This window comes from Scardinius erythrophthalmus, assembly GCF_964197995.2.
Source record: "Scardinius erythrophthalmus genome assembly, chromosome: 23".
NCBI classification, from domain to species: Eukaryota; Metazoa; Chordata; class Actinopteri; order Cypriniformes; family Leuciscidae; genus Scardinius; species Scardinius erythrophthalmus.
The window spans coordinates 9,599,483-9,623,832 of NC_138243.1; the positions used below are offsets into that span (position 1 = coordinate 9,599,483).

General features: G+C 38.2%; 1 protein-coding gene across 1 annotated transcript in view; it reads right to left on the reverse strand.

Annotated features, from left to right (window-relative positions):
- Window positions 1-24,350, reverse strand: part of itga1 (integrin, alpha 1) — a 58,277-nt gene that overhangs the window by 7,585 nt on the left and 26,342 nt on the right. The window contains exons 6-28 of the mRNA XM_081354620.1: window positions 20,053-20,174; window positions 18,316-18,464; window positions 17,828-17,978; window positions 17,499-17,673; window positions 17,025-17,098; window positions 15,746-15,890; window positions 14,877-15,019; window positions 11,809-11,952; window positions 10,897-11,157; window positions 9,825-9,955; window positions 9,016-9,179; window positions 8,798-8,934; window positions 6,547-6,657; window positions 3,963-4,039; window positions 3,482-3,608; window positions 3,271-3,351; window positions 3,114-3,190; window positions 2,901-2,990; window positions 2,626-2,734; window positions 1,374-1,490; window positions 1,188-1,292; window positions 996-1,106; window positions 796-891 (exon numbers count right to left, since the gene is read on the reverse strand). Of these exons, the coding sequence (XP_081210746.1) occupies window positions 796-891; window positions 996-1,106; window positions 1,188-1,292; window positions 1,374-1,490; window positions 2,626-2,734; window positions 2,901-2,990; window positions 3,114-3,190; window positions 3,271-3,351; window positions 3,482-3,608; window positions 3,963-4,039; window positions 6,547-6,657; window positions 8,798-8,934; window positions 9,016-9,179; window positions 9,825-9,955; window positions 10,897-11,157; window positions 11,809-11,952; window positions 14,877-15,019; window positions 15,746-15,890; window positions 17,025-17,098; window positions 17,499-17,673; window positions 17,828-17,978; window positions 18,316-18,464; window positions 20,053-20,174 (2,897 nt within the window). The remainder of the gene's footprint in view (window positions 1-795; window positions 892-995; window positions 1,107-1,187; window positions 1,293-1,373; window positions 1,491-2,625; window positions 2,735-2,900; window positions 2,991-3,113; window positions 3,191-3,270; window positions 3,352-3,481; window positions 3,609-3,962; window positions 4,040-6,546; window positions 6,658-8,797; window positions 8,935-9,015; window positions 9,180-9,824; window positions 9,956-10,896; window positions 11,158-11,808; window positions 11,953-14,876; window positions 15,020-15,745; window positions 15,891-17,024; window positions 17,099-17,498; window positions 17,674-17,827; window positions 17,979-18,315; window positions 18,465-20,052; window positions 20,175-24,350) is intronic.

A 24,350-nucleotide genomic window follows, 5' to 3' on the forward strand; every position in this document is an offset into this window, starting at 1 on the left:
TTGAGCTCATTTTTTTGTACATTTGGAGTGCTGTCAATACAGAGAACATCGACAAAAATCGGTGTTGCCTACACCGAGTTATTCTATTTTTAAAATTTGCACCCTGTTGACTTCAATGGGGCAAGTTTTAAAACTGCTTTTAGCCTCTTAACATCCTTGATGTGTCATTACAAGTGCCCAGAAAATGTGAGTGATTCCTTCAGAGTGAACACGAGTGAATCTGACTGCAGTAGATGTGAAAGATATGTATAAAAAGTTATTTAAGCCAGCGCTAATACCTGTTTACATCCTGTTTTCGGTTTAAGTCCAAAGTAGTCGATTGCCGAGTTCACGCGCATAGGTTTAGTTACCTATGATCACGCACGTGAACTCGGCAATCGACTACTTTGGACTTCAGGATGTAAACACAGGTATTTGCGCTGGCTTAAATAACATCATTTTTATACATATCTTTCACATCTACTGCAGTCAGATTCACTCGTGTTCACTCTGAAGGAATCACTCACATTTTCTGTGCACTTGTAATGACACATCAAGGATGTTAAGAGGCTAAAAGCAGGTTTAGTACTTGCCCTATTGAAGTCAACAGGGTGCAAATTTTAAAAATAGAATAACTCAGTGTAGGCAACACCGATTTTTGTCGTTGTTCTCTGTATTGACAGCACTCCAAATGTACAAAAAAATTAGCTCAATGTTAAAATTGACCGGAGTTCTCCTTTAATGGTCATGAATTTAATGTAAAATGCTGCTTATATTGATATAAGTGCAGAATCCAGGGCTGGCTTGTTTTCATACCTCTCGGGCCTTGATGTTATCATTTAACACAAACAGGTCCGTGTTCTTGTTCTCCAGCATGGCATGGACACCCATATAAATGCTGGAAAATTCTCCCTATAAATGATACATTTTTCAGACGGCAAGGTATATTACTACAGCATACTGACAGATTATACATAGCAGAACGTAAAAGTTAAAAATCAAGCGGAAGAGCGTACTTTGATGAAGGTGGGTCGCCACACTCTGAAAGTGGTGTTGATCTGGTTGAAGTCTCCAGGAGGGATGGAGCAGCTGAAGGACTCACAGGGATTTCTTTCTTCTTTACAACTCTGGGAAACAGAGAAAATTTGAAATGCGATCAGATACCCAAGATTTCCAATTCACATATTCATAAGAAAAGCGATGCTTACCAAAAGATAGATGCTCAAGGACTCTTTTTTAGGATTCACTGCATGAGGGTTGTCAGGCTTGATGAGTAAAGGGTTAATCCATTTTTTGGCATCACATCTGATATTCTATAAGAACAAAATGAGGCAGTTGTGATATTTCTGAGCCAGTCGTGTAGATAGGGCCACTTGAGGAATCTGAGCACCTACCGCTGTGTGCGTGAGATCTGTGAGGTACAGCAGAAAGTTTTTTTTTGCAGACGTTTGATAGGGGAACGTTATCGTGAGCAGCAGTGGAGGACTCGGCATTTCAAGTTCTCTCTCAATCTGTTCAACACAATCAGAAATCAGTCAGAATCGGGCGGCACGATTAATCGAAATTAAATTTCATGCGCAGCTTGTCGGTGCAGCACAGATCTGGAGATGGTCCTCACTGCGGAACATGAAATCCACGGGGAGGAGTTGGATAAAATCCAACTCCTCCCACCTTACATATACCTAAACCTACCCGTCTCCACCCCCTGATCCCTAAACCCACCCCTAAACCTACCCATCTCCACCCCTTAATCCCTAAACCCACCCCTAAACCTACCAATCTCCACCCCTTATATCTGGATCCAACTCCGCCCCCCGGATCTCATGTACTGCATTGAGGTGCTACTGCAGATCTGTGATCAGCAGTAAATGCTCTATCTGAAAGCCAGAGGCCGCTCTCGCGCAGACACTCCAAATATGCCCCGCAGAAGTGCGATAACGCACATCGTTCCAGGAAATACCTGTGGGCATCGTACTATCATTGTAGCTGAATAAACAGAAGATTGAAATGCTTTGATTGATTAAACATGACTAATTTGACCTAACCCTAAACACGACTATGACAATATATGGTTTGTCTGAGTTCCACAAGCCTTCAATGGTATTTTCATGATAATAAAGTATATTTATACTTCAATGCTAATCGACATATTTTATCAAATGATGTCTTTTGTTAGACAATTGGTTCATAAATGCTTCTCATGTTTGGAAAGATGTTTGACGTGTGTTGTTCAAATGCACGTTATAAGCGACTCAGACTCGCAGTGCTTTCAGAAGGAGCAGCGTTTACTACTGATCACAGAGCCGTGCTTTACTGATTTTATAATCACAGCCTTTGTGATTTCATAATTGCACTGAGCCAAATCGGTTTGTAAAAACTAAATTTCTGGATCAACGAAGCATTCACACTCAAACCAGTTTAAATGAATCTGAATCATGTCCACACCCCCCCAAAAAAAAAAAAAAAAATTTGACTCCAAGATGACTCCTTGGTGACAGTTTACGCCAATGTTTTATATTAACTCTTATGACATAGACATAGTTCTCCTTCACAGTTCCTCATTTGTTTTTTCTCTTGACCACATGATAGTCTCTCGAGGGCCTGAAGGAAGTGATTCAAACTCCAGGTCGAGGTGTTGAGTCTTACCGTGTAGATGATTTTCACCTCGTCTCCGATCACACTAGTGTGGTTGAAAAAATTGGGGATTGTCACCTTCTCTTTCAGTATGATGTGGTCCTCCTTCATGTACTTGTTACTACAATAAAAACATGAAATGACAATCTGACCAGTACTTCTGGTTTATATATATATATATATATATTTTTTTTTTTTACAAAATATGATTTTTAATATAAAAAAAACCCATACAAATAGTTTTGGTTTAGGCAAAGCTGATTGGTTGGTTTAAATAAGGCACTTACGAAATGAATCGCAGGTTGGCTTCATGCTTCACAGGGATGACAATACTCACAAAGTAGTCTTTCAGCACTGAGTCTGACCCCTCACTATCACTGTGGTGAAAAATTAATTCTATACATCAAAATATCCGTATTCTCTATTATCAAGTGAGTCAAACACAGTATAATATATCATTGGTAACTTTCAAAGGAGCAGTCATGAAACGTAATTCTTACGTTGTTGCAGTAACATTAATCACAATGTCCTTACGAATATGAGACGGATTGGGCTCAAATTGGATTTTGAAGTTTTCCTGTTGGATTGAAACGAACAGTGTAAAGAGAATGAAATATAAATATGCTATTGCAATTTGATTGCAGAGGCAAATCTCACCGTTTTATCAGTTTTAAGGAAAGGATATCCAACTGCACATACTATTCTGGTGTTATTTGTTTCACAGTCCTTCTCTTTAGGCTGCAAAAAACACACACAAAAACTTTTTTTCACAAAAAAAAAAATGTAATTAAATGACCAGCCGGCACTGACTGATCTTCAGTCTCTAAAACCAAGTGTTATTTACATGATGCCATTACAGTTGACTTACCTCAACTTTCACATAGTTGATATTTTCCGTGTGGCTCAGTGTAACCCTGGTGTTATAAGCATTGTCCCCACTGTTGTGGACGTTGATGTTGACATAAAACTTCTCTTGGTTGCTTTTTATGAGGAGACTATAAATATACAGAAATAAGAGATAGACAAAGTCAGTTTGCATCCAGTGCTCTTGCTTCTGTTATCCTGTTTCATGCCTAGTGGACAAATCTGAGGCTGATGAAAATGACAGGACAACCTGACAGGGAATATTTATTCTTTCAACAGAAGTCAACAGAAGGGGGCAGCAGACGACAGGAATTGACAAAATACATTGGAATACACCAGAAAACATTTTACAATATGAATAAAACAGCCGCAATGACATAGTCCTGTCATATCTGCATTGTCAATCTACAACAATAATTACATTGAAGACAGAAGAATCAGAAAGACATTTTAGGAAAATCAAATAAAAATGCTACTATTAATACCTTGAGATGTTTGCAGTGGCTTTGAGGTGTAGATTAGCAACACACTTGTCATCATTCCCGCAGTCTACTAATGCGATCTAGAGCGAAAGAAAATACAAAGTAAAGTAATAAAGGAAGATTTATTCTGACATGCTTGATTGGTCCTAAAACACACTTCAAAACATCTTCATCCCTTTAAGTTTGCTAAACAATGTTTGCCAAAACATTTCTAAATAGTTTTCCTGCCAGATTTCGTTTTACACTCTTTTCCAACGATGTAATTTAATTACAAGCAGTTTCCCGCAAATATTTGTGCCAGGAATTGTTTTCTTGTTTGAGTGCTTTCTGAAGGGAGGACAAGAACAACAGAACTTCAGGGACTAGCACTGGCAAACACTAGTTATGTCTCTAGGAAAAGCGGCTCTTCCTCCTGATAATCTTATCTCGTGAGCTGGCAAAGCGGTCTGCTTGGGAATTAGTGTGTGTGCAGAGAGATACCGAAAGTTAAGAATAATATAAAACATTGAGTTATATAAGAAACCCCATTCCTGATGGACTGAGAGTAAAAAGAGGACTTATTCCAGCCTATCACAACCCAACACGTTTAATCCCCCACTATTGTCTACTGAATGTTTTTTTAAACTGGTTAAACTAGTGAACCGCAAGGAGATTCCATTCCAAATTGGAGAAAAATTTCACAAAATATATTTATAATACATTTAAAGCTGTCAAAGTTATCATGTGTATTTAAATATTTAACACTTAATATAAATATTTTAGTTTTTCACTTGTTCACCAAATTTGATAATACATTCTGCTTTCTAAAGACTGCTCAGAATTTATGAGATTAATCATGATTATCTTATTTAGCATAAAAAAAAAAGTTTTCGGACTATTTCTAAATGCATCAATTCAAAGTAGTATAGCCTACGCTAGTGATGGGTGCCTTCGAAACACGCTTTGTGAAGCTTTGAAACCTTTGCGAATCATTTGTTTCGAACCATTGATTCAGAGTGCCCATCAAACTTGAATAGCAAGCAACCCTTACTGCACGCACCGCAACAGATTTTTAAAAATGGTGGTTGAAAATGCTGCATGAACTTAACCAATCAGCATGTTCAGTGCCCAAGTCCCACCCCCGAACGTTCCTGGACTTTAAAAAAGGGACTTTCTGGGGGGCAAATTTTTACTCGGAAATTCCCAAAGTCCCTAGATCCTGGGGAAAGTTCCCGCGGTGGAAACGCAGCTATACGGAGCCGTCTGGTCTCGCTGTACATTGATGTCATCATACACCGATCGGTCTGCGTAGCGCCGCTTCAAGTCAAACACACCTGAAGTCATGCGATTTCACTAAACAAGGCTTCTTTACGTCATAACTGCTTCGAAAAGTTTCTAAATTTCAATGGTTCGAATTTCAATGGCAATCTCTGTGAACACATGAGCCAGTGTCTATATGACCTTTTCCTGATCTCTGATCAATTTCATACATTTTTAGACATTAAATGACACATTTGTATAATAAAAAGGAAGAGTTAGTTATTGGTCAGATTAACCATGCTCTCTATGAAACAAACAAAACAAGTCCTAGAAATTTAATAAAATAAGACATACCTGTATTACAAAGACATTTCATATTTAATGGTATTGGATGATTTGTTAATTGCATTTAATAGATTACACCTTGAATCAAACATTTGCTATTGGTTTGTAGAAGGTGTTTTACTGCATGTTTGGGCTGAGTTCAGCAGGGTTCACCAGCGTGTGGCATTTTAAGCTCTTTGAAACAGTGAATCATTTTGCAAAGCAATTGGTTCAATTGATTCAAAGCTTTGAAAAGCTTAGTATCTCCCACCACTATTAAATCCACATCCAAAATTGGTCAAAAAAAGTCAAAATCAAAGAAATTTAAACCAACAGGCACACTGCTGTATCTGCTCCCGCGAGACTTGTTTAAAGCCAAACATGGTCCTTATTTGGTCGAAACATTTCAGTTTATTAAAGTTTCATGGGAGCAAATAAAGCAGTGTGCTGGGTTTTCATTTGTGATTTCTAAATGAATAATAAAAAAAATAAATAAAAATATATTTAATGTGTAAACAACATTGTCTTTATAATATCACACTGGACAGTTTTCTTATAAAAAAAGCAACTAAATTACAACAAAAAACATCAACAGCATCTAATGTACAAGTAGTTGAAAAGTACAAATCTCACTATTAAATTGTGCAGATTCATATTCAGATTCATATTCATATTCTGATTATACTAAACACACAAACAAAAAAATGTACAGTATGTTTTTATAATCAAGTCATCAAATAAATTTAGCCATTGGGAAAAGTCTATGCCAGCCCATCCCTGTTTCTGTTAATCAAAATCTCATTATAACTGCGTGTGAGAGAGCAAACATGGAGAAAATCTCTCAGCGCTTGTAAAATTAGAGAGACTTCATTAGACTAACTTACAGCTGCCACCCACATTCACTCCTTCTTTTAATGAGTGTTTTAAGTGGAGTGGTTACTGGAGCAGTGAATGTTACACTCTCTGACCTACACGTATAAACCTCAGATCAGATTCGGCAAAAGGAATGAGAATGAGATCTTACAGTCTTGTTGAGTGACGTCGGTAATTCCCCATCTAGGACTGGACCCTTGTCTTCATCCACTAAACCGAATTCCAGCGTGACCATAATGGGGTCTCTGAAATCCAGTTTATCCTGTGGGGGATAATAAAGGATGTTGCACATTTTTTCAGCTTAACGTCAGTCAGACAACTCAGAAATGGTATCAAATTCACTAACAGCCTATTATCAACTCTGTATTATTGGTTTGTAGGTCATATTCTGATATTGATCATGCAGTATTGCAGTCGTCCATCATTAACACAAGGGGGCGTCGCCTCTTACAGCACGCTCTTTTCGGATAGCATACTTCCTCTAGAGCTCAGAGGACAAGTATGCACTGAAGCGGACGTGCTGTAGTCTCTCAACGGAGGCTGGGAGTGACTCGGGCCTTTGATCAGAGAACCTCTGGCTTTTATTAAACTCAAGTCCTCTACTTTCAAACGCTTAGTTTTATGCTCTTTATCTACTGGGAGACGTTAAACGTAACATAAGCTAGATTAGAAGCAAACAGATACACAGTTAATGGTTTCAGAGAAGAACGGGGGCTGGTTTTATAAGAAGCCAGTCTGCACACAAGGAAGGGAGTGTGCAGTCTGCGTCGCAAGCTACCACTGCTTTACATTTATAGATTTGGCAGATACGTTTATTCAAAGCAAAACACATTACATTCAAGACGACATTTGAACATATTTAATACATCTTATACACTGAAAATGTCGAATTATCTGGTACTGTAAGAGGCTTATTGACCAATGATATCATTTCCTGTTTTGTGTTTTTTTCCGTTGGTAGCACCGCATGACGGACAACGTTTTTAAAAAGTTTATAATATTTTAACAACAATTATTCAATACGGAAGCCCTAAGAGGCCATGGATTATAATTTTTTTCAATGTTGTTTTCTTCTGATCACGACTTAATTTTCTCGTGATCTCGACATAACAAAAGTTGTTTTCTCATTATCACAACTTAATTTTCTCGTGATCTCGACATAACAAAAGTTGTTTTCTCGTGATCAAGACTTTTTTTTTTTTTTTTGCATAGTTGGCAAGAACAGTAAGAATAAGCAGAAAAAAGCAGCATCATGGATGATCGCATTCGCTTTTACTTTGATAACGGGCTCACTCAAAATGAAATAGCTCTATGTCTATCAGTGATTGACGACTTCCACATCCAAAATCAAAGACGCCAGCTCGCACATAGGCTACACCATGATATAGGCTACACAACATTCAGAAGGAGTGAGATTTTCTCGCGAATCGCGATACACGTGACGTCGTGAGAAAACGTTTTTATGTCAAGATCATACATAGAAATTAAGTCGTGATCACGAGAAAACAACTTTTGTATGTCGAGATCACGAGAAAATTAAGTCATGATCACAAGAAAACAAGATAGAAAAATCTTGCAATCCATGGCCTCTTCCGTAATTCAATGCTTTTTCTTTTCAAATAAATAATAATTAAAGATTATGCCAAAAAGAAATAATAATAATAATAATTAAAGATTGTGATAATGAGGTATTTTTTCTTCATTATGACATCAGGACGGTTGCACCAACCTGACATTTTTCACTTCACACCCCTGAAAAATATCAAAATTCAAATTCAAAATTCATCACAGAAAATGTCTATTCAAGTAATTGTATGCATTAATATCATTTGAAATAAATAAACAACTAATATAACTATAAACATCTTTTACATCTATAAACATCTACTTTGATTATCGCCTTATTTGCTTGACTTTTTTATGCGCTACATTGTTACTTATTTGAAAAAGTAACTTGTTACTGGAAAAGCTACACTATTAAGTTATTGTCATGCAGAGCAGTGCGATTTTTAATTTCAATTTTACCCTAATGGTTTTTGCCATAATTAAGCAGCGCAACTGTCGTGCATCTGAATACTGTAGTTAAGTTAGTAGCGCCGCTTCTTTATAAAAATACATGCACACAAACACCATATAATGTACACAAAGATAAACTAAAAATCACAAGACAGAAGTTTGTGCAGCCCTAACAGACCTCAGTCATATTTAAGTTTTGACAGGAATGAAAACAAGGCTGTGAGGGACAGAATACAGTGCGTGAAACTCCATGAAACAGTTTTAAAATGATGTGATCCAGAACCTTTAAACAGTGCATTGCATTGAAAAGACTGTAAGAGTTAAATTCAATATGGCATCTAACATAACTAAGGTCTATACTTGTTATGAAAAACTGATTTACTTGCCGACGTGTAGAAGATGTGTTCTCTGCAAAGCTCCTTAACGATCAACTCGGTCTTCTGCAATCTCCTGTCCTCCGTTTCGTTAAACCGCCCTCTGGCAATCGCTCTCAGCGAGTCCAGCGTTAAATTGTACCTGATGACTGGAGGGAAACGGCATTTAAAAACACAGAACATTAAAGACTTGATTGACAAAACATAAAGAAAGAGCATCAGTGACTCACGAGTTCCTGTGATTGTGTCTTTGTCAGACTTCATTCGATATCTGAAACACACAATGGTCTTCACACATACTGTGGTCCTCCCGTGGACCTGACAGGTCTGCTGCAGATTGATCTTGCTTGGGTCGAAGGTCATATCGGCATGAAGCTCTGCAACATCCCGAGACCTGGATGAAACAAATTCAACACGATGTTTGTGTGAATGGAGCAGCATTTGGGGGATTACTAGGTGTGTCATTTCATTCCGTACAACAACAGCTGGTTCGTAGATCATAGACTGATTTCAGTCCAACTAAACACTTCAGATGGTCTCCAAAAATATCATATGTGGTCAATTACAGGCGAACGGAGAGCTCCTAAAAGGCTGGGAGGTGCAGCTTGGGGAGTGAAGATGGCAGAGGTCACTAGACTCCATGGCTTTGCTCTATAGTCGTAGAGTCTCAGCATTTGGGGTCATTTTGTGGCCACTCTGGAATCTGTGATCTCTACAGGGGGATCTAAGAAAGGAAATGCTGCCAAGAGTTTATTTCGTGCTCGGAGGCACTCTCACACAGATTCGGAGCCCAACAGAAATGGGTCATAGCGGAGGGACATAACCCCTGACGGACAAGCCTCTACAATGTGGGATGTTTAGGCTCAGGTCCAGATTTGAGACAGCTGCTGTGGATGGGAACCAGGAAGACAGAGGGTAGCGAGTTCATGTTTCATACCCATGGCTTTTTTAGATCCAGACATTAGTGGGAATTTAAAATGTTGCACTACAGAATAGATTCACTCATATAAAAATGACACTTTAAGTCAAACACACTCACCAGTAAAGTGCGGCCCCTCCTATTCCTCCGATAGTGACGTCAATGATGCCATCACCATTCAAATCCATGATGCCGTGAATTGATTGGCCAAAGAACTTCATGCTCTCTCCATCTCCTCCAGCAGCAATTCGCTAAACACAAACAAACACAAATACCATATTTATTTTATTATTATAGTCATTATATTACTAACATTCATTTTATAAAGATGGCATTTAACAATAACACAGTCAGGGATAGTTATGTTTGTTCTTAGTTTAACTTTCTAGGATTTTTAGTAAGTATTCATTAGTTCCTGTCTTCCTTTGTATAGTTCCTGCTTCTTGTTTGTAGTCATGGTTACCAAATATTTGTCATTTGTTTCAGCTGTGTTCACACCATTACCATCTGTAAATAAGTTACTCTGTTTCAGTTCTCATTTGTCCGGTCTACATTTGCGTTTGCTTCTATGTATGTATTACCAGTTGAATTGTTATTAAACTCTGCATTTGAACTTTATTCCCGATCATCATCTGTCTGTCTGCACCTTACTAACAAACACAATATTTATTTTATTATTAAAGTTTATATAAATGTATGTAATAATTACTTCATTATATGAATGAAACAGAAATACAATATTTTATTAATACATTTTATATTAATACAATAAATACTGCATTATATGAATTAACCAAGAATACAATTTTTATTATATTAATATAAACATTTACATTCATATAAATTTCACTTCTATCCCAGCTAAAGTAAAAAAAAGCTCAGTTTAGCTACATGTTTCATTGCCCAAACTTATTTAAATGTATCAAGTAAAGTTAAAATATAATGTACAAGTATATAGGCTCCAGCATCCCTGCAACCCCGCATGACACAAGTAGTTTGAAGAATGGGTGAAAGGATATACAAGTGACTCTGTACATCAATAATTAATATTTGAATAGCTCTGCAGTTTATCACAAATACAATGTAAACATTAAATATTAATGTTACTGTACACATGTTAAAAAGGGGGTCTGTCTTTCTTACCACCAAAATGTTAAAGACCACTTGATGATATGCTGTCAAGATTCCTTACCTGAACATACTTCTCTTTTATTGATTTCTTTGAACCGTGGTAAATATACACCGCCCCTCTGTGGTCGTTCTCCAAAGGCGATCCGATCACTATGTCATTAAAGCCGTCCAGGTTGAGGTCAGGAACGGCAGCGATTGCAGTGCCGAAGCGTGAGCCGCAGGGCTCGTTCTTGCTGAAGATCTTACAGTTGCTCCGAGAGTTAGCAGTACAACAGGTCTGATTGACCGGCTTCAGCGTCATCTCATGCTCAAACAGCCCATCCTGAGGGTAACAATCAGACACAGAGTAAATGCCTGAGATACTGCAGCTCTCAGTGTGGCCTACAGTCTCGTGGTTGAAGATATAGGTAAAAAGAAATGTAGGTTCCAATGGAAATTTCAAGAACATATAAAATTGTTATAAAGATGATTAAACAGATGGAGTTAAACAGGAAAGAAAGGACAAATGGCAATTCAATATGCAAATAAAAGTCTGTAAATTCAGTGATTTGGAGAAAAAACAAAGCAAAACAAATGATATATGTGGGCTCTATACAGTGCTGCCATGTAACACTAAAATGCTTCACAAAGAAACACTGACCAACGGGCAAAACCGATAGAAATTGCTCCATTTACATCATTATTTGGAAGCTCTCGAGAGCAGGTGCTCCACAGAGGCTGGTATTTTGCTGGAGATATTACAGTTTCATTCGATTTCCATTCCCATGATGCCAAGCTCTCATTCCAACCCTTCCCCTGCTCTGGGACTACTTATTTCAGGCTGAACACCAACGCAACACACACTCCCTGAAGACAGATCCAAATTTACAGCTACCACATGCTCCCGGGCTGGAATGAAGGCACTACACTCCCCTACACATGTTTTCAGTATGTGGAATGAGGCATATCACACACAGATTAAAGACACACACACCTCATTGAGTTTGTAGACGTAGACTTGACCTTGTTCGTCTCTCTCTGGACCCATATACATGGGAGCTCCGACCAGAAGGATGTCAGTGTAATTGTCACGGTCAATGTCATGCGTCTGGAGGACGCTGCCGAAATACGAGCCGATCTAAGAAAAGCATGACAGAAAAAAACAAATACCATTGAGAATGAAACTGCAATTTAAACACAAAAAGATGAATCACAATATGAAACAGAAATATACTTCATATCATATATATATTTCTGTCATGACAACTCTCGGAGTGTATTGGCATGGTAATGGATATGACAATGTTGATATATTTGGTCTTGGCGGAATAGATCTGCTACGCTGCTGCTGCTTTTATTGCTGCTGTGCTGTTGGTTATTGCTGTTGCAGCAGAGCCAATACGGGACTTGCTACTGCCAATACATACACAACACACTGATGTGAGCAAGTAAGACATGCTGCTGCTGTACAATGTAGCGTACATGAATTACCCATAGCAGATCTGTACAGATGGAGCTGGGGAAGGAGCTGAAAGCGCACTGAAATGCTTAGGCAAATGCTACCCAATTATTTGAAAGTTGAGCAGCGAGCTCATTGGCTACTGATGCAGCAGGAACCAATCACCTGTGCCCTGTAGATAACAATGAGATCTGTACAGAGAACAGGACCAATAAGCCTGCCCCATCTAAAGTTTCATGACACAACTTTGTATCTATAACATAATTTAAACAAAAATCAAAAGTAATTTTTTACTGTAACACTATTACTAAATTGCAGTAATGAAAATCTACTGAGGTACAATGTCCATCTACAATGGTAATGACAACACACTCAAAAGAGTTTTTTCTATTGATTTTCTTGTAAAATAAAATAGAATATAATTTCTTTATAACATTTATTTTTAATTTAGGGGTGAAATGTGAAATTTTGAAAATTTTCCTGTCCTTCAAAGCCTTAAAAGTAAGCACATTGCTCCCCGTCCTTGTGTGTGTCAGTCACGTCCTCCATGTTGCACTGTAAGCTTCAGCATGACAATATTCTTCATTGACTCTGACACCAGAATGATGTCAGGTCTAAGGGTGTTCTTGGCAACATGCTGAGGGAACCTGAGTTCTGACCCAAGTCCACTGTCAGCCGCCAGCCCTGCGCTATATTGAGAAGCCCTGCAGCTGCTTTAAAGGTGTTGTCCTTGGATTTTCTCCTGCTCTAATGAAGCTGATGGTTTTCTTTGAGAGCTTTGGCCTCTGGGAGCTGATGATGGTGCTACTGATGCTTTCTGCAAGGGTCTTGAACACTTGGTCATGCTGCCAGTGGTACTGGCCATCCACCAGGGCCTTTGAGCAGCAGAAGCAGCAGCAGCTGAGGATATGCTCTAGTATCCCCTTTCTCTGGCAAAAGGAGTAGGCTGCTGATAGGCTCCAGTGGTGCAGGTTGGATGGGCTGGGAAGAACATGATAGACCGCCTGGCCCAGGAACCTGATGTGGTGTGGCTCTGGCCGCTACAGGTCTGTCCATTAAATCTTTCTCTCAAAAGCTTGTTCCCAACTAGTCCAGGCAACTTGCTGTCTCATTCCTATTGTTCTGCTGGACCACTCCTCCTCAGCAACTGTTCTCACCTCATTCTGGACTAGTTGCCTCTGTGTCTTTACCTGAGCCTTGTCATAATGGGGTGTTGCAACGGTTCCAAACCCAGCCCTTCCTCTGACCACTGTTCCCACCAAGACTCCATGGTGTAGCTGTGACTCTGCCTACTTCACTGGCACCTCTTCTCTCCTTTTCCTGTAGGTCTTAACTGCTACTTCTGCCATGGAGATTTTGGGTCACTTGATTCTCTGAGCTGCAACACCTCCCTTTTATTGAATTCCAACTCAATGGATTTAATGCGATTAAGTAGCGATGCTACTTAAGCTCCTCAGCAGACCTATCCATCCCCTCAAGTCACAACTAATTCTCCTCTCCAGATCTGAAATGGTGGAGATCAGGACTCATAGAGAGGCATTGGCCATAATGGGGTGTTGGCCATCATGGGATCCTTGGTAGAATCCTATGTTGGTAAATCCACGTTTTAAATCTTCTGGGAAGACCTGACTGATCACCTTCTTTCAGCCATCCCTCCAGGTCCTCACAGGTGTTCTTAAAGGATGCTGTATAACAAGCTTCCCTGATACCCCTTCCAGCGACACAGTTCCGGTGCGGTTTCCCAGCCTTTGTCCATTCTCGAACAGTTCCAAGCATTTCCACTGCAGGGAAGGGGGTTCCCGGGCCAGAAGGATCGGTTCAACTCCAGCCCTAAAAACGTACTGGTCTTGAACCCAGTGTGCGAGAGAGCGAGTGAATCAATGTTTCAGTTTTTCTACGAAAAGGACAGATGAGAGTACCGCCAGAATCACTCCTGGAACGGTGTACAGCAAAACAGAAGTGCCACACTTCCTGCACAAACACCAGATTTGCAATGTTTATTAGACTGGTTAAAGACAGGTTAACAACACATAGTAGTGTTACGTCAAGTCAATGTTCTTCAAGTCTGTGGAAACATGCAGCCGATTCGCGATAGGCTCCAGTTCGCTTGGGGCGAACTTTTACTTTCCTTTTTTTGGCTGAAGGTTGCAGGCTTGTCTTCTAGTGGCTTTTATGCATCCAACTGTATCCATACACTCTCATCTCATCCCTTTTCCCACATTTGTAGTAATGACACTATAACACAAACTGGAAATTGTAACGCATGAGCACGCGATAGTTTTCTTGTGCGCACGCGAAAGTTTCTCGTGAGCACGCAATAGTTTTCCTGTGCATACGCGAAAGTCTGTATATTTTTTTTTTTTTGCAAAGGTCCCCTCAGGGGCTCCGTAGAAATGTTATAAGAATGTGTTTTAAAATATTTCCTTATAAAGTTTATTTTTTAAATGTCTATTTTATTTTGATGTTGGGGTTTTAAAATTAATTTTGCATTTATTTATTTATAACATTTAATTTCTTTATTTCCTTTTGATTTAGGGGTGAAGTGTCATCTATTTTTGAGAGATCCACCCAAAATTGCTTGAGATTTGATAATGAATATTTACCTGCTCTCCATTCAACGTCTGTGTTATGGTGAAATTTTCTCCGTCGAAGCGGTACACCATGACACGCCCGCTGTGGTTAAACCGTGGTGCTCCTGTGATGCACAGCACTCCATTGGGTGTGTACGCTGACTGCACATCATAACCTGCAAGCAAAACCACACTGCAACCTTTACTACCACATAACTAACCCAATCTCTAAAACAATTTACAGCAGTCTGCATGCTTAATATGAAACAGCTGGGGCTGAAATCATAAACGGTTTCATAACCGAAGACACAGACATCGTTGGGAGTAATGTTAGAATAAACCAACGTGACTGATTGTAAATCTTTTTCCTCAAATCAGCATTTGCGAAACGGCTCTTCCACGCAGCTCGTTCTCCAAACACGTTTATCAGGCAGAGCCATTTCATTGTTTCACTCTGGAGCGACATCCTTAAAAGGGGATGTGCAGAGCGTGTGAGCATTTGCACTTACCGTGTGAGTGTTTATGGGATGGCAGAAGATTGTGACAATGTGTTTAGACTACCACAATACTGTCTTCTATAATAAGCGTCCCTGCCTCTCTGAGATGAATATTATGAAGCATTTAACATCCCTGATATGCACATAAAGCATTTTTATGGTTGACTATTGGTACCCAAAAAGTATAATCATTCATGGCCTTGGCCTAACACTTAACATGCCTTAACTAGGTATGAAGTTCAGAAGTGTAGCTAGTTACCAATGCTATGACAAAGCCAAGTCTAAGCTGTTGTTTCCAGGGATGGGACACAATCTCAAACAATCATTTTCTCTCCACTCTCTACTCTTACTATCAATAAAAGTGGCAAAAGACCCAAAAGAATTGGTTAAATGTTGATTTCTTACCTACGTATCCCGCCATGCCTTCGTACCTCTGCACCTTAGGGTCGTGGAAGGTGTTTTTTTTTGGAACGACAAACTCGTTCCCAACTTGCATCACTACAGTCCCATTCCAGTCGAAAGCACCCACGGCTCCCAGCATGACACCTGCCTGTCAGAAAGACATATATTACAGGAATATGACAAGATCAATATGTAAGTCAAGCAAGCACGTTTGAGCTTCAGCTTACGATATTTGATCAGCTCTACATATGCGTGTTGATCAAAATTTATATGTGAATAAAAGCCAAAATTAAATGTGTTCATCATATAAATCAATCATGCCTCTTCAAAAGACTTGGTTTAAACCACTCCATTCATATGGATATCTTGTACAATGTCTTTATGAACTTGAAGCTTCAAAGTTTTGTTGGAATAGACTTTCAATGGAGAGATAGAAATCTCTCAGATTTTATTAAAAATATCTTGATTTGTGATTTGAGAATGATGAAAGTCTTATGGGTTTGGAACGACATGAGGGTGAGTAAATGACAGAACGTCACAGAACATCACTAAATCCACAGCATTTCCACTTGTCCCTCTATTATAAAAAAAATTAAAAAAAAGAAGATAAATCTGGGTTACAGTGAGACACGAGAATGAGACAATGAGAATGGAGGTGAATGAAGCCAATTCATAAATATTAAAATCCATGACAATGCATTGCCTAAAATGACTGTAAAAATTATGATTTAAACAGCTTTACAGCTCAAATAATACAGACGTTTAAACTGAAGAATTCAGAATAAAATGATCAGCTTCACATTTCTGCTTTTAAAGCCTCAAACATTTTGCCCCAATCACATTGTAATTGCCTTACCCCAACCTCCATTTTTGCATTTTCAAAGAAATAACCTTTCCCATTCAATATGCAAACCTGAATGAGATCATTTACAGTATATAAAAATGTTTCTACAAACAATTTACACACAATTTGTTCAGTTCACATTTTATGACTGAGGCCCAATGTGTTTAGAGATTTCCTAGCAATGCATTTGAAAATGTCTTACTAAAGTAACACTGTCGTCTCAGTAAAATTGAGAAAGGATGTGACACACTGACACACTCAGAGAGCTCTTCCCTTTCTGATTCATAGCTAAACACTGAGACGTATGCGTGTTTCCTCTGTCGTTACGCGTGAGACTCCAGCAGCAGGATGTCAGAACGAGGTAAATGAGACAACTGCATCTGATGTAATCTGATCTATATCACCAGGTTCACGAGGGCAGACTGTTTGAACACTTACTTTAGACGTGTGAGCGCTGAATCCAGACTGAGACATTTCCATCTCAAAGGAGGAGGTGTGATTCCCAGATGTGGCTGTTAGATATAAAGGCCATTTTAATTTTTTTTACACAGATTTAATGAAGAAAGTTGTGGTTAATACAACATTTAACATTACAAAAAAACATTTTCATTTTCATAATTAGACTATATAACTAGAATTTGACTATTTAAAAAAAAAACAAAAAAACTAGCAGTTAGTTAGGGCTAAGCATTCTTACTTTTCAGATTCAAAACAGATTCCTTTTTATGAAACTGACTTTAAAAAGATTAACCAGTCTTGAAGAAAAAAAATAGTTGACTAAACTTTAAGACTAGTCTTAGCAGGAGTCTTAGCTTTACCGGATTCATCATCTACCATGTGAAAATCGTATGTTCCAGTACTTAAGGTTAGGGATCTAAAAAAAAAAGTATCGTGATGCATTAGGTACATTACCCTCCAAGGCAAAGATCTTGCTTCCTAAGGCATCGACGATGGTCACTAAAGCAAGTTCATCAGACACATTGAAGAAATGATCGCTTCTGAGCTCGCTAGCAAGGGATTCAATTTCGTCAATAAACTTCTTCACCTCTTCAGTGGTTTTATTCTGCCGATTATAGTCGCCAAGGACCTATGAAAGAACAATTACGTGCCACATTATTACATTAAAGTCTACTAACAGTCTACTCTATTGGTTCTATTTTTTCCTACTGAAACCACTTAATTCATGCAGCACAGTTTTTGTTATTTGTTTTTTATTATTATACATGGATGAATGTACTTACAGCAATGGCAAACCTCTCAATACCATCTTTTTCACACTCATTAATGACACGTTTCAAGTCGTATTGGTCATGTGACTCCCCATCTGTGACGATCACCATGACTTTTTTGACCCCTGGTCTTGCTCCTCTCTCCGCTGTAAAGGCCTCTTTCCTTTAGAAAACATGTGATTATGTGATTAAACATAATGATTATTAGTATTAGATGATTTTTCTGAAATACATCAGGGTCCAAAAAGTCTGAGACTAACCAGTGAAAATTGCTTTTAATTAACATGATTTAATACAACTGTTTTCATTACAAATTATATTATCAGCGTAACAACTTGTATTAAACATGAATTTGTATTTCTTAGTTCCCCTTTTGTTATTCAGCACACAGTTTATTATAAAACTTAAATTTTTTAGCTAACTTCCAACTATAAAAGTAGATTTTGAATCATATTTTCACTGTGGCCTCAGACTTTAGGACTGAACGGTAAGCGCAGCACCTTGCTATATCAATGCCGAGAGCGGTCATGGTTTTGTGGCCGGTTCTTTGAGGTATATTGCCGGCTTCAGTAACAAGGTCTGCAGTGTTACTGAACTGGCTGAGATTGAAGACATGGCCGACATCATCCCCGTACGACACGATGCCCACCTGGAGAAGCAAAACACACACACGCACGCACGCACGCACGCACGCACGCACGCACGCACGCACGCACGCACGCACGCACGCACGCACGCACGCACGCACGCACGCACGCACACACACACACACACACACACACACACACACACACACACAGTTCAGGTGGTGCTACCAAACATGGACAGTTTGGGTGGTCCCCAGACACTCTCTGTCTGTCTGATGTCTAAATGTCTGTGCTGACTCAAATGTGATGTCATCTCTCTCAAAAAAAAAAACTCTGGCCATTTATTTATCCATGGAATATGTGGTCTTCCCCCAGCTCAGCGTTCCGGGGCCGTATTTTCCAGCGGCGTGCTCAAGAAAGCCTTTATTTCCCTAGAATCAAACCACCCAGTAGCTTCTCCATGGAAAGTCTTTATGTAATACCCCTTGTAATGATGTTAGTATAAGATGATGACAGTAGAGGAACACAACTTTGACAAAAATAAATGGCTTTGGTTTTCAACAAGTACACTCTTTGGAAAACAAATCCAATCATTTAAAATCTCATCTAAAGGCAGAGTTCACCCAAGAATGATGACATTATGTATAGATGTCTTTCCAAAACAGTGTTGTTATTGTTAACTAAAACTAAACTATTAAAAATTTGTTTTTGTTAATTGAAATAAAGCTGAAATTGAATATATATATATATAAATCATCTTAGGAACACAAATGAAGATAATTTTGATGAAATCCAAGAGGTTTCTGAATCAGCCATAGAGAGCTACGTTATTACCACTTTCAAGGCCCAAAAAGGTAGACATTGTTAAAATAGTCCATGTGACTCCAGTGGTTTAACCTTAAAAGTGACAAGAATACTTTTTTGTGTGCAAAACCCCCCAAAAATAAAGACTTTATTCAATAATTTGTTCTCTTCCATGTCAGTCTCTGATGCTGTTCGCATAGTAAACACAGTGCAGCGCTTCCTGGTTCTACTGTACATCAGAACGCCGGCTCATTACTGGCCGACACTGTTCAATGACATGAGGGTGAGTAATTAATGACAGAAATTTCAGTTTTGGGTGAACTAACCCTTTAATTGGAAGTACTAAAATTTATAAAAAATAAAACTAAACAGAAATATAAAAAAACTAAGTTTTTGCATCTTTATAAACAAAAATTAAAAATGGACAGATTAATGCTGAAAAAAAATTCAATTTACAAGTTTTCTTTTGTAAAATATTTTTTTCTCCCACACTTTTGAGAGCCATGTCTAACCATGATAATGCATAACTTGATGACTTGTTCACAAATCGGTCATCTCTCTTGCGTTGCAATTTCTTCAGCTCGAAATAATGTTGAACAATTTGTTTTTATGAAATGTAGTAGAGAAAAAAAAATGATATTATGCTTTGGAAAGAAGTAAAGTGAAAGTTTCCCAAAATAGAAATACTTGATGAAATACTTGGAAAGTAAAATACTTTGTTACTATGTTAAACATCCATTGACGCAGTAAGTGGATATTTTATTTTAAACTGGTGTGATTTCAAAGGTATTTCAAAGCAAGACTACAAGGTTGTTCGACAAAGCACTATAATCCAAAAAATCTCACCCGGGCTGGTCCGATTTCAATGCGCTGGAGGAATTTTTCCAGGAATTCAGTGATGGGATGCCATGGGTAGATGCTGTTGGAACCGTCCAACACTATGACAATGTCCATATCCTGCTTGCACTCTGAAACAAGCAAACAAACGTAATGTACGCAAACAAACGTAATGTACTGGTTTACTGGTGTAATTGTAATGATGGTGCTCTTCATTACAATTACAACAGTGAGAAAGAGAAATAAATATCAAGTTGCTTTCTTTTAAATTACAGAGAGGCAGCTGAAGGCCAACACTTACATTACATAGCACACTAGCACTCTTACATTACATAAAAAAAGTATAAAACATATTGAGCAATGAAATTGGATGTGACAGTGACCTCGTTGTGAAAGTGATGATTAAGCATAGCTTATATGTGACCTATTTTTTACAGTCTATGTATGTGACCTTTCATCAGAAACTCAATATAGTCTGTATATTGGCCATTCTACAGAATTGGTGCAAACTGCTGTCCAACAACCAAAAAACACATTTAAAAAGAATTGAAGTATTCAAATCTTAGATGATTACAATAATATTTAAAATATCATTAAGCTTACAGTTTTTGCCCGTTGCTTGAACACTATAGACCCATGCTTAGACTAAAGTAACACAACTTGAAGCTTTTGTGACCATACCTCAAACACATGTACCCATACCTTAAACAAAAGCGCTGCTTTGCATTCTAGTTGCAATTCTGCAACACACTTTCTCCTTTATGCAACACACTTGGTCCTGCATACTACACTCTATTTCATACACAAGACACTTCGTTCAAAAATGAAATCTCAGGGTGCCATTTGGAAAACACATGTATCCAAAATACAAAACACATCGGGTAATTGCAACCACTCAAATACACACCTGAAGACACTTACTTGCAAAACTGAACACCAATCAGCCTGCTACAAAAAGCCCTCAGTTTAGCCATTTCAAGAACTTTGCAAGCATGGATGGAGGGAGAGCAAGAGGAAGAGGAAGAGGAAGATGTGGAGGATGAGGAGGACGAGGATGATGAGGAGGATGAGAAGGACGAGGAGGATGAGGAGGATGAGGAGGGCGAGGAGGATGAGGAGGACGTGGAGGACGAAGAGGACAAGGTCAAGGTCAAAGAGGCCATGCACCCACCCCTATTTCTGATGATATAAGAGCAACTTTGGTGGACCATGTCATCAACCATGGCCTGACTATGAGGGAAGCTGGGCAGAGAGTCCACCCACATCTAAGCCGCTTCACAGTGGCATCTGTAAGAACATTCTGACTAGAAAACAGGTATGTCTTCACCTCTCTCCCTTTTACTCTACTCAGATGGTATTTACAGCACTGTACTACAGTATATCACATTACCACATCATGTAAAACAACAGGGTATTGCAGGGTGCTAATGCTCCTTTTGCAGCCAAAGTGGTAGTTTTTGTGAAACATGCCATGATTACTTATATTGAGATGTTTCAGTACAGTGGATGATACAGTATATACAGTAAAGTACTGTAAGAAAAAGAAGCAAACCGAGGACATTTTGTGGTTGTATTTCTCTAGAATGACTAAAAGACCTTCTGGGGGAGGACGCCAACGCCTGTTCACACAACAGCAGGAACTTGCCGTTGTGGACCTAGTGAGGGCAGACAATGCCATCCGTCTCCACCAGCTACGGCAGAAAATACTTGCAGACAGGCAAATGTTCAACAACATAAACCATGTGAGCATCACCACCATCAGACGCATCTTGGGAAAACACAACATCACCATGAAGCAGCTCTACAGGGTCCCATTTGAGAGGAACCGTGTCAGGGTCAAAGGACTTCGAGCTGAATATGTACGGGTAAGTGTAACTGTCCTTTACATTTACAATACAGTATTGGTGAAATCCAGTAGCAGCTGAATATGTACCATATCAGTACCACATAGGTCCATTCGGAGAGCTACACGGGTACCTGTGTGATGGGGTGAGGGTTCTGTATGTGTAGCACTGTAGTACAGTAATATGTTTTTTTGTTTTTTTGTTACAGAGAATCTTGGCCATGGATGGAGCGGCACAGCCTCATGAATTCATTTCATTGATGAAGCTGGATTCGACCTGAGCAAAACAAGACGACGGGGTCGTAATGCAATTGGCCAAAGGGCAATTGTGGACTTTTTTTTTTTTTTTGCACAATTTTGGGTTGTTTGAAAATGTGCCTCCTGAAAATATGCCCTCTTCTGAATAAACAGTGAAAATCAAAGACTGCAGTGTTTTATATAAAGTAGACTAGTGTGTTCCCCCTGATCTGAAAGTGTATGCATATGATGCAAGTATGTGTCATTTTGTCATCAGAGTTACATTTTGACAAATGAATGTTAGGTTTTGATAGTAGAGTTTCAATTTGACACAGATGTGAATGGTATATTTCCCAGTGTTCTATCATGTTTACTTGTGTGTAGAGTTTTGGCACAATGACAAAGTTTTGCAAAATGTGTTCAAGCAACGGGCAAAAACTGTAATATATATAAAATCATCATTTATTGGGTACTTTCAACTGGGATGTGGCTGTCCCGAACCCTAACCCCTAAATTTCAGCTTGTGAAAATGATATTGAAATGTTTTCCATTGTTGTTTTTAAAAATATCTTTTTGATTTCTTTTAAAAAGTGAAGTTAAAAAAACAAAACAATTATTTTATATTTTATTTTTAAATCATGAAACTTTATGTAAAAAAATGTGTCCCGCATTTTCATGTCATTACCGAAACAGTGTGTGTTTTAGTCCCTTGGCTGAGACTGATTTGAACCACACCCCTACATTTTTGATCAGGAAATATTCCTGTGTGCCTCTCTCTCATAGCCTCTTTTTCATTATAGATAGGTATCATCATTTTGAGGGAAATGTGTTCAAAAGTCTGAAAATCTGTGAGTAACTTTAAGGAACTGTCACTACCAAACACCATTTTTTTTTGCAATTAAGCAAACTTTTTTGGGTGTTATTCCATAAAATTTTGTTTTATGTATGTACAACTGTTCAGAACTGTGCTAGGTAACCATATGCTGGTTATCATATTTGATCTAGGCTCAAAAGTATCTGAAATTGTCACTACCGAAACAGTCACTACTGAAACTTCACCAAGTTTCGGTAGTGACTGTTTCGGTAGTGACAATTTCTTGTGACATCATGCTTTTTTGAGTGTTATTTGACAAAATTGAGTTTTTGTGTGTGTACAACTGTTCAGAACTGTGCTAGTTAATCATGTGCTAATTAGCATCTTTGAGTAAGGCTCAAAAGTATCTTAAATTGTCACTACCGAAACAGTCATTATTTTGGTAGTGACAAGAGGGAACATAATTTATTTGGAGGAAATAAACAAACTGTTAATACAGTTGTGCAAACCATTAGTATCTTAGTATGTTTTAGTTGTGTTTTAGTATGCAAGTTAAAATTCTGTAATGTGATGTGGTCGCTATCAAAGCATTACCGTCATTACCGAAAATGTGCCGTCACGACCAAAACATCCATGTTTTGTCTAAAATAAAGTATAGTAAATTATCAACTACAGTAATACTGTAGTTATAGTGTATTACTACTGATATTATAGTGTTTGGTTCAATGTAAATTCAAACTAATGAATCCTTAACTTTGAAATCAGTATGATTAACTTGATGCCTTTTACAAAGAAAGATTGGATTCAAAATACAACAAATCTTATAAATTACACTTGAAATATTGTTAAAATTGTAATTGTTATTGATTTACCTGTAAAAACTTTTTCTTTTTAAATAGCAAAAAATATATTTAGAAGGTAGATGTAAACAAAATATTAATAGATCAATATAAGCCTTCTTATAAAATTATGTATTATTGTGTTTCGGTAGTGACAAATTTGGGGAGAGGAAAAATATTCCAAAACTTTCTGAAAATACAATATGATAATTAACTGCACAATTACTAGAAATGTGTACCTGGGATATTATACAGTTTGCATACATACAAAATTTGTGGAAAAAGAAAAAAATTTCAAGACGTTTCCAACTCTGACTTTGAACCAATTCAGTAGAATGGCCCATATATCTATACCATGCAAATAAAGGCTTAGCCTGCAAGTCTGAATGCTAAACAGAGCTATAGACCTTTCTCACAATAACCGGAAATACGTAATCGTTGTGGAAGCGGAGTTCCTGTCAAGCGTCAACACACCAGAAAAACATAAGAGCGGGCAAGTTTAAAATGGATCAAAGAGTCTACACAACTTCATTAACGGATTTGCCAAATATTACATTTGCTGATGTGACGACTC